The 14,488-nt window shown below is 37.8% G+C and overlaps 1 protein-coding gene across 3 annotated transcripts in view; it reads right to left on the bottom strand.

Moving 5' to 3' along the window:
* Positions 1 to 1,712: 1,712 nt before the first annotated feature.
* Positions 1,713 to 14,488, bottom strand: part of NSF (N-ethylmaleimide sensitive factor, vesicle fusing ATPase) — an 88,925-nt gene continuing 76,149 nt past the window's right edge. The window contains exons 18-21 of one of the 3 annotated variants that reach the window (XM_081343723.1): positions 11,147 to 11,281; positions 8,572 to 8,685; positions 5,817 to 5,872; positions 1,713 to 5,187 (exon numbers count right to left, since the gene is read on the bottom strand). In XM_081343723.1, coding sequence (XP_081199849.1) covers positions 5,133 to 5,187; positions 5,817 to 5,872; positions 8,572 to 8,685; positions 11,147 to 11,281 — 360 coding nt within the window. In that variant the 3' untranslated portion in view covers positions 1,713 to 5,132. The remainder of the gene's footprint in view (positions 5,188 to 5,816; positions 5,873 to 8,571; positions 8,686 to 11,146; positions 11,282 to 14,488) is intronic. The other 2 variants (XM_081343725.1, XM_081343724.1) reach the window with 2 other exon arrangements.

Here is a 14,488-nt window from a genome sequence, read left to right as displayed (position 1 = left end):
CCCCTGAGGGCAACCACAATGCTGATGTGGCCCTCAATGAAATTGAGTTTGACACCCCTGGTCTAACTAATCTTACGTGGCACTATGTCATGCTGACCAAATGCATTCAACTGGCTTTATCTATCTGGTTGAGTGCTCTGCTATCTGTACCATTTAGTTTAGTCAACTAAAAGGTAAAGGTAAAGGTTCCCCCACACACGCATGCTAGTTGTTTCCAACTCTAGGGGCCGGTGCTCATCTCCGTTTCAAAGCCGAAGAGCCAGGGCTTGTCCGAGGACGTCTCCATGGTCATGTGGCTGGCATGACTAGACCAACTAGTCAACTAGTGCCAGCCAAAAGAAAGACAATGTATGTCTATAACCTTATCAACTTAATAAAAACTGTTCCACTTTTTCACTATTAGAATAAATTGCTGTGCATATATCATAGAGAATCCTTCTGTCCAATTTGATCCTTGCTTACAAAAAAACCCCTGAAAAAAAATATTTTCTTCTAATAATCCCATTATAACTATAGTATAGAGATAGGTCAGTATTAACCATCATTCATATTAATAACACTTAACAAAATTCAAACTCTAATAAGAGGAATTAATGTTAGTCAATTTTGACATCACCGAGCATAGTGAGCATAGTTTAAATATTATATCATTAAATGGAAATATATTCCACTAGAATAGCAGGAACAAGCTTACGATTAATTCAGCCTGCTTTTAGTCTCTTAGAATAACTTAAATATACCCTTTGAGGAGGAAGGAATGTTAGGTATGTTTGCCACCTTCAGTTATTTTTTTAAATTATTGGTGGGCTATAAATAATTAAATATGGAAATAATTTGTCACTGCTTTCTTACAGGATTTTTTCAACCTTCCATGTTTAACTTCCAGCAGTAGTATTTTTTGGTAATTCCTATCCAAGTACTAACCATATCCAATTCTGCTTTTTTTTTTTTTTTTTGAGATCAGCCAAGGTCAGTGAGTTGCATCATCTAACTTCAGTGTGTCTAAGAAACCTCTAAGCTTAAGCATTTGAAGAAGGAATGGAGAAGAAATATGCATTCCAATAAATTATATATTCTAGTCATCATTCAGGAATCATTAAAAATTGGTTTCAAAATGCATTTGCTACATTTCAAGGGAAATATTTTCCATGTTTTTGCTACATTTAGAATGTATGCTTGCTGTCACATTAAAAACTGACTGAAAAATAAGGAATATATTCCTTATTAGACTATAGTGGTTTTGTCATTTTTTTTCCTTGCTGTAGATATTGTAGATTTTAAAGAGACTATAGTTGTAAGAAAGCAAGCCCTGCAGTCTACCTGCTTCCTTTCCCCTCAACCTGCTGCATCCAAAGTTCTTTATTAAGCAGAAGAGATTGTCCACAACCCTGTGCTCATTTAAAGGAATTGGACCACAACTCCTGGAATCTTTAAACAGCTCAGCTTAATAGATCAGAGGTGTTGAGAACACCAGGGGACAAAGCAGCTCTAGAGGGTATTCATCTTTTTTTAAAGTTGTATTCTGAAAATGCTGTTTTTATAATTATTTATTATACAATGTATATATACCTTTGAGTTAACTAAGATTATATATTATATAAATATATATAGATATATTTGAAGCAAAATATATTCCATCTTTCCTTGTTTCCTCGTCAATAAAGATACAAAGGCACTTAAAACAATCTTTTTAATATTTTCATACTGTTCTTATGGATGTAATCAACTATTATGTAAGGAGGTGTTGCTGATTTCTAAAAACCGTAGCATACAGTAATTTTTCTTGGTTATAAAAAGAGAACTGAGAAAATGCATTTGGAATCCACAAAGTACAGCATAAGGAAATCATAATCAATTTTTTTTCGCAATTTAAATGTGATTGCCTTCCCTTTTTTAATCCTAAGAATTTTGACTAGTAAAAGTATACTAGGACTTCAGGATTGGCACAAACCTTAAGTAGGAATTTCATGTTTGCTCTTAGGTAACCCTAACTCCTAACTTTTGTATCTCAGTAACTTTAGCCTTGAAAACATACTCACCCAGCCCAGTGAGGCCCAGTCAATTTTGGCCAGAAACTAAACTTGTGAATGTATTTGTTCTCTCCCAACTCTTATCATAGATTAAATGTATCCTCTAATAAGTAGTAGTCAGTGAATTGCTTGAAAAAACTTGTTTTGAAATGAGCATTTTCTGCAGATCTTTCAGGAGAACTTATTTACTCATCCCATCACTTAAACTACTCAGAAAACATCAATACATTTTAAACATTTGTGCCTTTTTATTGCATCCTGCATTTTAACATACAATCAATCTTTTAAAATATATATATATATATTTGTATTTTTCTTTCTCAGTATAGCTTTGGACAAAAGAACCCACAATAAAAATGTTTATATTATTTGATCCAAGAGAGTACAATATGTATGCTTTGCTTTCAGTGAAAAATGGAAGGAAACCGGGGGGGGGGGGGAGAGAGTTTGGGAGGACAGCAGAGAAAAGTCCAGCTAAAAGCAGTTCAATCATATCACCTACAAAACATGGAAGTCTTTACATGTCCACCAGTCATTCAAACATTATCGTTCATGGCAGAAAATCAATAAATATGAAAAAGAGACAATTTTAACCCATAGTAAAATAAATATCCATTATAGTTCAGATACACCCAGGGGGAGGGCCTTCTCAGTGGGTGCGCCTGCCCTTTGGAACCAGCTGCCCGTGGAGCTTAGGACTGCCCCCGACCTTCGGCCATTCCGCCGGGACCTGAAGACCTGGCTCTTTGAGCTTTCTGGCCCAGGCTGAGAGGTTTCCCCCCCCCAGGGATCAAATTTAATTATTTTAACTGTTTTTAACTCTTGTATTGTACTGATGTTTTTAAATACTTTGTAAACCGCCCTGAGTCCTACGGGAAAAGGGCGGTATATAAATTCAAGAAACATAAACATACACTGCAGCAGTTTCTAATACTGCAGGTCTGTCTTTTTCAGCACAGAATTGGGAGATGTCAAGTACTGTTTTTATTCTTCCAAATTTAGCAACTTGGAGAAACAGGGAAAGGGAACCATGCCAATAATGGAGTAGCCCATTTGTTGAATGTGAGTAAATGGGTTACATGCAATTAACTTGTTCTAAAAAGGTTTAAGAGCCAATAAATGTTTTGTTGCAAGGGGGAATGACAGCTGTGCATTTAGTTTTCTTCTGTTTCTAGCTATTTAGAAGACCTTAAACTCAACTGCACCCTTCTAGTTCATACTTCCTATTCTATTAGGCAACTCCCTTTGACAAGAATTGCAAACAAACTACTTATATGATAGGCAAGAATGTGTGATATAATTAGTATTAGGATAGGTAGCTAACTGGCTCCAATTTAAGTACGTACTACATTCTTTAGATGTTGGTCAGTGTACTTATCCTAAAGGATGGAATGATAAGAAATAAGTGATTGAGCATTCTAGATAGCAGCCTATCGCTCTCACTGATTCAATATTGCATTGCACACCAAAAACACAGGAAAACACTTCTGGAAAAGGCAAATTAGGCTTTTCTCTATTTTCTACTATGTAGAATATGAGGTCAACAGCAGACAACAGCCAACCACAGTGACTGACATTAAATATCAATAAACTACTTGCTAAGTGGCAGAGGAAGTAAAGAAGATACACAATGAGCCCAACATCTTACAACTGCATACTTGACAGATCTCTTAAAAATAACTCTGTGCAACATTTCCATAAAGGAGATAGATTGTAGCAGGTAAGGGTCAATGTGACAAAAAATAAGAATGTTCTCAAAATGTTATGGGAATCAAGGGCAGCTTGCTGCCTGTTCATAGTTAAGGTATGTCAGATGCTCCACTGTTGCTTCTGTAGCTGGTGATCAAATTCTATTGGACCTCAACTAGCTGAGCCACTGCAAATGCTGATGTGTGCTTGCAGGCCAGCAGTTAATCTTGCCTAAAATCTAGGTAGAAAGCAGCCCTTGGATCTTAATTCATCTGAAATGAGAAGTTTTACACCACATATATATTTTCTTGAGAGGAGTCTGAAACTCCACAATATGGAACAAATCTACAAGAACAAGCAGCAATTTAACAAGATTGGGGTGGGAAAAATCATCACCAAGTGTTTATAACCATGCAGACTGTTACTAGCTTTCACACTGGATTGGTGTAAGCTAAGAATGGAGGGATTTCCCCATATTTTATGCCTGAGTTTCAACATTAATGTCTGTAGTCTGCACATGGCACAGTTCCACTCCTTTGCTTGTGCACCAAAATCAATCAACTGGGTGCATACAACAAAGCAGTTATTCTAGAATAAGCTTGATTTTCCACAATACACCAGAATATCAAAGACAAAGGTGAAGTACTTATTTGTATCTAACATGCAAAAAGAAAAGTTCTGAAGAGAACCAAGCATTACGCAGTTGTCCAAACGTGCCACATGGAGGAAGTTCCCAGAGAAGAAGTCTTCTGCTTGGCTGTTTTCCAGGTCACCAGCCTTTAGCAAGGTTCAAGCTTCATTCTAAATCCAGTGGACTACTGCAAAGAGAGAGAGTGCAACAGCCACAAGGATAGGCAGGTCTTGGGAAATGGGTGGTGGCACACAGAGATGGTCATCCAAAGAGGGGAACTGCATGCAAATTCGCAGGCCAGTTGTGCCCCAGACATTCTCAATAGCTGCAAAACAAAGAGGGTTGTACTCTGACTCTGCATTAAAACAGGCTATGGGAAAATGGCAAAGCTAAAAATTGTTTCCCAAACATACTGGTTAAAGAAGTGAATTCTATTCCATCCCAACATTAGGTGGTCACCTGAACAAGGGTCATCTGGAGCTCCTTTACTAAATAAATGAAGTAGCATTTTAATATACTGGCACAGTCCCAGCTCTAGAAATTATGAAAGGATTAAATAATAGATTCATCAATTCAAATGATGCACTATCCCTCTTATTAGACCTGAATAGATCTAACTAGAAGAAAAATAGTATCAACATTTAAAAATATCTCAAATACTATCCCTTGAGGGATTATGATTTTATGTGGGAAAATAAATACACATGTAAGGAGAACACACATTACTGTAACTTTCCATTCACCAAAAACTCCCTCTAACTGGAAGCCAGCATGTCATGGAATCAAAGTGTTAGCTTTGTTGCTCCTTGATGTGCTAGTTTTATATATTCAGAGAATCTGAAAAGGTAAAAGCCAGAAGAAAATTTAGCATAGAAACACTTTTGAGCATGAAAGTGGCCTGGAATTAGAATATAAGCCAATATGTGAGTTGGGATTGTAGAACAGGTAAAAGCGTATTTCTCCCACATAACTTGAGTCATCAAAGTCAATCCTGAAATACCTATGCATAAGATATTGAGAAATCCAAGGCATGGCTTATATATATGCTTGAGCCATAAAAACTCCATCCCTTTTAATATATATAGATTTATACATATACATATATGCATTATATAGAAATAGTAGCTGTCAACACAACAGTGTGACAAGTCCTAACCAATGGAACAGACTGATTTAGATAAGATAATCTTTATTGTCATTTTTACTATGGGCACAGCGGCACACATCCAAAATGAAATTTAGTTGCCCGCTCTCAAAGTAGAACACATACATGACACAGACCTAAACATACTATATTTAGGGATGGAATAGTTCCAACAGCTGTCATGAATTACAACAACTGTTTTTATGAAACAACATTTACAAAGCGCACTCCCACAAAATCTCCATTTGGCCAGCAATAAATAGTTCTTAAGCATGCATGCAGATTAGGTAAGCACATTCCTAACAATTATTTTATTACTTACGCTCCTTCTTCTCGTAGAAGTGCCAGGAATTTTCTCACCCGGTACTCAGGATCCATCTTCATAAATTATATGTATTAAAAACATACACAGTTAATACACAAACACTCCAATTAATCACAATAAATTCAAAGAAAAAAAGGAAAGGTAAGAGAGGCAGTACCAACTAGATCAAAAAAAGTTTTGTCACATTTATATTATTATAATATTATTATATTATTATTTTTTTAACTAAAGAACCAAAGTCAGTGCATGTAGCCTTTCTGCTTCTATTCACCTCACCCCCAATTTTATGCTGGGAAACGGTGCTTTGCTTCAGAAGCAGCCAACAGTCAAGTACTAATTCAATATTCTCAGAAAAAGAGCGCCAAGTAGATATATAACCATTCTATAATTTCTGCATTCAGCCCAAAATTTTACAAAAAAGAACTGTATGCTGAAATATTCAACCATGCAGATCTTTGCAGTTACTAAAATAGATTTAAACAGGCAATGAACAAGTTTATGATGCTAAGCCATAATAAGGATCAAGGGCAAACATACCAGGCTAGTTCTTCCTGTTTATGCCTAATGAGTCTTCCCATGGATTGGGAAGCTGTGTTAATTCTACAGCTTCTATTTGCTCCCCTTCTCTCTTTTTTGGCCATTGGCAAAAGAGTCTGCTGAAAAACATGCTATACTCATGACTGCAGATCTACTATTTAATTTTTGCCTCATTTCAAATCCAATTTCAAATGCCAAGGAGTATGTCTAATAAAAAGATAAGAATGATATGACAACAAAAAATCAAATAAAATTGTCTCCCATGAATCAGCCCCTTTTCCCTTGTTAGCTAGAAAGCCAGGAGGGAACACAACACAATCTTTTCATCATATCTCTCATTCCCTCCTGTAGCTCTTTTTTCACTTCTGAATCACATGAATTCAAGGTACTAAGATGTAGGACCAGTAACCAATCAAGAGGGATCTTTTTAACACAATAAAAAGAGTAAAATTGGACATCACCAGGCCAGAGTCAAATGGTACAGGTCTCTGCCTATTACCCTTTAATAGGTGTGAGCAATAAGTTACTGACTTTTGCCTATAGCTATGAAAATAGAGACAAGGGAAAGAAAGGAAAAAGTAATCTAGATAAATGACTTTGTACCCTCAGGTGACATCCAGTCAAAGCAGATCCCAAGCTTTATACAAGTTTCAACAGAATTGCAAAGAACAAGTCACTCAGAAGGGAGTGGGGAAGCGTTTATAACACAGTGATGGATTGCATACTTCTTGGCTTATACTTAAAAGCTGTCCGAAAAAGAGGCAAAAAGTCTTCATTTATAGTTACACCAGCTGATTAGCAGGCATCAGTCCCGGAGAGGTATAGAATTGCACATATGCATCCCTGCTATTGATGCACACCTGACTCCATTTTCATTTGTCTGGCACATTTACATCCCAGCTAAGAGGTGTAAACTTTGACTAGGTGACTACTTTCCTTGGCAGGTGATAGGATAGGATTTCACTAGCTTCTTTTGCATAAATTGTAAGCAGTCATTTTACAAACTAATTCACTAGCTGTCTGTGCAAAATTGTTTCAGGTGGCCACTAATAATTTAGATGGCATGAAATTAATTTTAAAAACTATGTTGATTCAGATATATAACTTTTAATCATCTCTAGTCTTATATAGCAAATGTGAATGATAAAATCACTTTGTCAAACTCTAGTAGAAACTAGATCCCTAAAGGTTTGCCTCCTAATATATGAGAGGAAAAATGATTTAAACAAATTCTTCCCTTTTGAATGACACATGCAAGAATCTACTGAAGTTTCCTGCCACCTGGAAGTTAGTCCCAATAAATTTGGAGGGCACTTGGTTGGAGTATGAATAGTTGTAAATTATTTACAAAGGAGCCTTTTTCTCTAATATATTGTAATATACAAAGAGGTTCCCTCTCTGCTAAGTGGAAATTGCCAACTTCTGCCCCAGTATAATCAAGTTACTATCTACTTTGTGAAGAAAAATGAGACATTTCAATACAGTGTTAACCCTTGTTAAAATATAACTGTAAGTGGGACTCCAGGCCCATATTTATTTGGTTTCATTCTTACTGAACTTTCATTATGCAGGTGTTTGGAACTTCAACTGCTCTAAACCTTTAAAAATAAGAAATTGTATTTCATAATTAATTTCTAAGCAGAAATAAAAACATAAGGCCCTTTTTTCCAGTGCCCAGTGCCTTTTTTTTTTAATATCCTGGCTTGACCAGGGGCCAAGCAACCCATATGTCTAGCTCAGAGATGGGCCAGATTTGACCCTCCAAACATGTCTTTCAGCTCTTGCCAATTGTAGACAACATAAAAAATGATAAGGAGCACTTAACTGCAAACCAATGAACTTCTGGAATTTTTTTTTAAATTTTATTTCTTGAGTTGATCTAAAAGGAAGCCTTGGTGGAGCAGTGGGCTAATGCCTCCTTAAGTAACACCAGCTGCCTGCAATTAGTGCAGGTTCGCATCCCACCAGGCTCAAGGTTGACTCAGCCTTCCATCCTTCCGAGGTAGGTAAAATGAGGACCCAGATTGTTGGGGGCAATTAAGCTGACTTTGTAATAATGCCGCTTGGGGTGTGTGTGAAAGCCCTAATAAGCAGGCATATACATAGAATGAAGGCTGCTGCTAAGCTTGTAAGCCGCCCTGAGTCTTCGGAGAAGGGCGGGATATAAATGGAATTAAAATAAAATAAATAAAATAAATAAAGGCAAGCATTTTACCTGCATTGACATCTCAATTAACATCAGCAGCTTCTTGATGCCAATCCAGACCTTCTTCCCTTTGACATTCTGAGCAATAGTGCTGCGTTCCTTATCTTTGAAGACACTCAGGAGCTAAAAGTTGGAAAAAGAAAGTTACCTAGGTTATAAGGAAAACCCAGTCAGGGGAATGGATGGGATCTGGATAACTCTGGACTCCATTTTCTTCTTATACAGCAAGATTTTTATATTAACTACTCAAAAGATAAGCCAGCTAGAAATCATCATTTCAGTTGATGTTCAAATCTTCTGCTCCAGACAGAAGCAGATCAAACTCAAATCAAAAGGGAAGTGTGGAAGTGGGCACTTTATTTCACTTTATTCTATCATTTCAGGAATTTGTATAAACATGACCAACACAAACAGAGGCATCATAACATTTAGAAGAGATTCCTCCCTATATACTATAAGGGGAAGCAATGTTTCTTTTCAAATGTTGTTAATTTTAACTAATAGATTGTGTACCACTTAGACTGTCACCGTCACTAACTTCTAAAATCAATGGGGATTAAATTAATAACAAATTTCATTTTCTCATTTCACTGCAATTAGTAGATCCAACTTCTAAGAACTATACAATATTGACATTACACACAGAAATCCTAATTTAAATGGAAACTTACGTTAATTGTAAGTGTTGCAATAAATTGATCTCATCCATTAGTTCAGTGACATAGCCCTAGTATTAATTATTTTGTTTTCAATAACTTCAGTTTATATAAAACCATCAATATACCTGGGATAATGATGGCTAGGGTTACCTCTACTGTAAATTACACAATTCAAAAGATGTTAATTATAAAACAGCAGCTGTAACTTAAATACATATACAATACAATTTTATTAATTCTAGAATCTTCAGAATCAAGAATCTTCTAGAATCTTGCCTCTAAAGGAATAGCTATATAAAACTGCATAGAAGCAGCCTTCACTGTTTAACCAAATAAATTTGGATCTTTTAAAACAGGGGTGTCAAACTCAATTTCATTGAGGGCCACATCAGCATTGTGGTTACCCTCGGGGGGCCGGGTGGGTGTGGCCTACTGGGTGGGTGTGGATGGAGTGGGCGTGGCCTACTATGTGGGCATGGATAGCTCAACATCACTTGCTTCGAGGGTGCCTGGACAGGACTGGGGCAGATCTGAGGGTCTCTTGCGGAGGATGGGACTGAGGCGAGTGCCGGGACATGGTCCCTCCCATCCTTCCTTCCTCTGTTCCTCCCTTCCTTCCTCTGTTCCTCCCTTCCTTCCTCCCTCCCTCCCTTCCTCCTTCCTCCCTTCCTCTCGCCCTGTTCCTTTTTCCCTGTTCTTTCCTTTCTCCCTCCCTTTTCCCCTCCTTCCCTTTCCCCCTCCGTTCCTTCCTTTGCCTTCTCATCTCTTTCCTTCCCCTGCACTCAGGAAGGGGTGATGGGAGCGGGAGAGATTGCCAGCACTAATATGCTGCTGCCGGCCATTCCTATACCATGTGGGCAGTCCCATTGAAAGGGATGCCTCATGGCTGCAAGGCTGGAAGTGCTGCTGCTGTTGGTGGTGGGGTGACGCTGATCTACAACCTGGTTGCGTCCATCAAAGCCAGAACACACTCAGCCTAAGATCCACTGGAACCAGCAAGGAACTGCCCCGCCGCCTCTGTCCTGCCCCCCCGGTGTGCGCACAGGAGACAGCCAGTGTCGGCATCCTGGCTGAAGTCAGTCTGCAGGGCAAGAAAACCAGCACAGACCCCAGACTCCGCTTGCACACGCACCCAGGGGGCAGGGCTGCCTCTTGGATTTAACACTGAGCACGTTCTGGCTTTGATGGAAGCAACCAGGTTGTAGATCAGTGCCCAATCGGCCAGGGTTGGTCCGAGGTGCGGCCGGCTGGTCCTTCGTTCTTTCCAGAGAAGGTCCCCGGCTGGCCGGAACCACATATTGGGCTGCATCCAGCCCACGGGCCTTGTGTTTGACATGTCTGTTTTAAAATAATGATCTGCAGACTTAAGTAGCATTTTTGGAGAAAGGAACTCAAATACTGGTAAATCTTTCCTACTGAAATATTTTCATTTCAAGTTGTAACTGTTCGTATATTTTAGATGGCAGTTATTTCTCAATAATCATAGACAGAATATTTATTGCCACTTTTACTCTTTATTCCAAGATAAAGGTCTGTTTTTCCAAGATAAAGTTATATTTTCAACTCCTAAATATTGTTGTAGAAAGATGACCTTGACAGAGATTTGCAATATCTGTTGCCTAGGCAAAGGGGAGGAAATCTAAAACTGCTAGATAATATTCAGAAGTGGCTCAAACAGACAACTCCCTAATTCACAAAGTAGCGGGTGATACAGAACAATCAGATTTGCAAGATTCTATTATATAGCCAATGTGAATAAAAGTAGCTTCAACCTTCTTTTAAAGGAGATTTCCTGCTATGGGTTATCTAGTTGGCTGACAACAGGATTTCAAAAGATCCACAGACTTGATTTGTTTTAGAACTCCAAAGAAATTGGGTTCTTTTTTCAAAGTCCTTCTTTCAGGGCACACTAGTGATCTCCTCACCTCCAGGGCCTCCATGAGATGATCGCCAGTAGCAATGTTGGGAATATGGACAGTAGTGCTAAACGCATCAAGCATCTCCATCTCCTGCAGGACATCTTTGCGACTAGTAGTCCCAATGATCAAGAGCTTGCGGCCCTAAACGGTAATAACAATGGGAAGGTAAAGCTAAATCAAAATGAACCTTTTTGGAAATAACTCAAATACAGTTTTACCCTTTTGGCTTTCAACATTCCTTTTCAACTGCTGGACCAGTTCAGTACGCCAAACCACTTTTTCACAGTGAGGCAAGTCACATGAAGCTGGGAAAGCCAAAAGAGGACTTGAGAGCAATGATTTCTCTCTTTTTTTTAAAGGTAAACATGGAAATACCATTTCGCTACCAATGATAGTAGCTTTTGATAGCCTTACACTCTTTGCATTTTACTCTTTTTAAAAAAATTACCGGTAAATGTTCTTCCCAAGAAATCTGAAAACTACTGCGATGTATGGAACACAATACTAAGGAAATGGCCTACGTTCTTGTTAAATTATACTTTCTAGATTTCTTCTGGGATAAACCAGTACAGTTAAATTGTTATAGATTTGTTGCATAGCTTGGATTAGGGTAATTATATAGTATAGAAAAGGAAAGGTTCCCATCAAGCAAATGAAAAGTATCAAACTGCCAGATTCATCACTAATCTTGCCTGAATTTCCAAATACCTCTCCTTGGTGAGATGCTCACTAAGACAGGAGACTGGAAGAGATAGCACAAAATGCAACAGTACTTAAGTACTGCTTGAAAAGGCACCAACAAGCCATTAAACCAAAATTCATACTTCAGGTGGAACTATTAAAATAAGTAATTTAAAAATGCATTCATTTAATTACATTTCTGTAGCACTCAACATCTAAAACACTCTCGGATATTCCCAAAATAAATGATTTTATAATAGATACTGTACATCATAATTATTTCCACTGTTTTAAAGTTAGTAGAGCAGTTCATTTTCCTCATAAATTTATTTCTATCCTTCTGATTCTCGTGAGCCATTCCAATGCTTGATCTAACCTCTGGCAAAATCAATCTGATTAAGCACAAAAAAGTTTTCTCAGCTGCTGGAAGTAGAGAAAGCTATGCTTTTAAAGCTATAAAGCAATTATTATGATGAAAGATGGAGCCCACCCAGGAAATAATTTTACATTGCCAACTGGAAGATCATGAAGTTTAAATGGTGAGATGGATATTAAACACCGACATGACAAAATGTACTTCCAGACAAATCTTTCATCTAAACTAGGAAAAACAATTAAGGTACCAAAGTATCATTTTCCAGCTCAGAAGGACGGGTACTACAGTTCCTCCAAAGTCCATTCAGCCAGTGTGTGCTGGCACTGGGAACCAGGTGCTGGTCTACCCTCAGTCACAGAAATCCTCTAAATGACCTTGGTCTCGTCATTCCTTTTCAGCCCAACCTGCTTTACATTATGGTTGGCTTGGAGAAAAACAGGAGAGAATGCTATTTATGTTGCCTTAAACTTCTGTACAAAAGATATAAATTAAATATAAATCTAATAAACAAGATGGTGTCAAGTGCCTAGGAAATGAGGAGATTCACGCAGTTCCAATGAGTACACTGTAAAGATTTATTCTTGTGTACAAGAATCTGGCCAAGTGACCATTAAAGGAATGCATGGGAGTTAAGAAATGAATTCAAGGTGGGTTGGATTTAGATCTCTTACAGGCATGTAGGGACTTGTGACTTATGACACGTTTGACCCCTCCATCGTTCTCAGCCTGGTCATCTCCTACAGGTGTTAAACACAGTTCTTAAGGGTCAAATTAAATTCATTGGGTAAAATGAAATGGCAGTCCTAGCAGATATCAGAGTGTGGAGTCCTGGTGCTCTCTGAGCTTCATTGTTTTCTTGCAGACATTTCAGTACCCAACTAAGTAATATCTTCAGTGCTAGAAGAAGGAGTAGGTACAAAGAGCAGGTGGGATGCAATAAGCAAGTGCAGTGGACCATACTTCCTCACTCCCTAGATATCCTAATTGCCCATTTATGCATCAAATCAGGTGAAACAGTTCATTTTCTCAAAAATCACATTTATCATAGTTAGGCACACCATGATTGGCAGTGCCATTTTCCAAATAGAAGAAGCTAAAAAAGAATTGCAATTCTTTGCAAGTTTCAACTCCCCAGGTTTTACCCAAATTGTTCAAGAGTAAGGAAACAATCTGGTCTGAAAATTGGCCAATATACAGGCAGGGATTTTTCATTCTCCCCTTTCATCAAGAGAATTAGCCATGGAATTTTGACAACCTATTTTTAAAAGTTTTATTGAATCTTTTAAAAATTTATAAAACCTGGGCTAAAGGATAGTAGCATTGGCTATTAAAAAAAGCTGTGGGAAACTCAGATTTTAATTATTCAAAAGAACATATGAATGTTGCTTTCTGTAAAAAAAACAAAAAACCCTCCCCCTCTCCAGGTGAATGCATAACAAAGAAAGCCTAATATGATTCTATCACTGCATTCAATATAAAAAAGTAAAGAATTACAATCTGACAATTACATCTTCAATTATGTGGCTCATTCAATTTTCTGATTGCACATGTCTAATTCAAGTTTTCATATCTGTGTTCAATGCCTGTGTGGTATAATCTACAATAAATAACCCAGGTCCTTCATGTTCATGCTAACCACATCCCATATTAAGCATTTTGCTGACAGATAGATAATCAAAAGGAGGTGAAATTACCTTAATATAATCCAGTCTCTCAGGAACTCATTGAAAAACGTGAGTCAGGTAAATCATATGCATACAAGCTAATTTTATATTCAGAATTTCTGAGCTCCCCACCTTTATTATTAGTATTCCTGATGATTCTGTACTGATTAAAATAACAATTTAAAAATGACTTTTCTTCCCTATAAATGAATAAAAACTAGTTATTGGGTATTCAGGCTCGTATTACAGATTTGGGATGGATCATAGAATCCTAGGGCTGGAAGGAACCTTGGAGGTTTTCTAGTCCAACCCTCTGCCTAAGGCAAGAGTTCACAAGCAAGATGGGACTGGGAAAAGCTGAAATAAATGAATGTGGGAGTAGGTGCACAGGAAGAGGGGCAGCTTTTGAGAGGCGCCAAGCAAAATGATTTAATAAATTAAAAGGACAGGAGGGAGATTAAATAAGGGCTTAAAAGTGACCAGAGGGGCATGAGAAGACAGAACAATGAACAAACAGACAAGAGAAAGAAATTAAGATTTTCATAAAAAATGCTGGCTAATTAGAATATTAGTGAAATAAAAATCATGCCAGTGGACAAACAGATCCTTGGGGAACTCAGTGAGGCT

This window comes from Vipera berus, assembly GCF_964194415.1.
Source record: "Vipera berus genome assembly, chromosome: Z".
NCBI classification, from domain to species: Eukaryota; Metazoa; Chordata; class Lepidosauria; order Squamata; family Viperidae; genus Vipera; species Vipera berus.
Note: the sequence above shows the minus strand (reverse complement) of the source record. Positions and strands in the feature narration are given on the sequence as shown.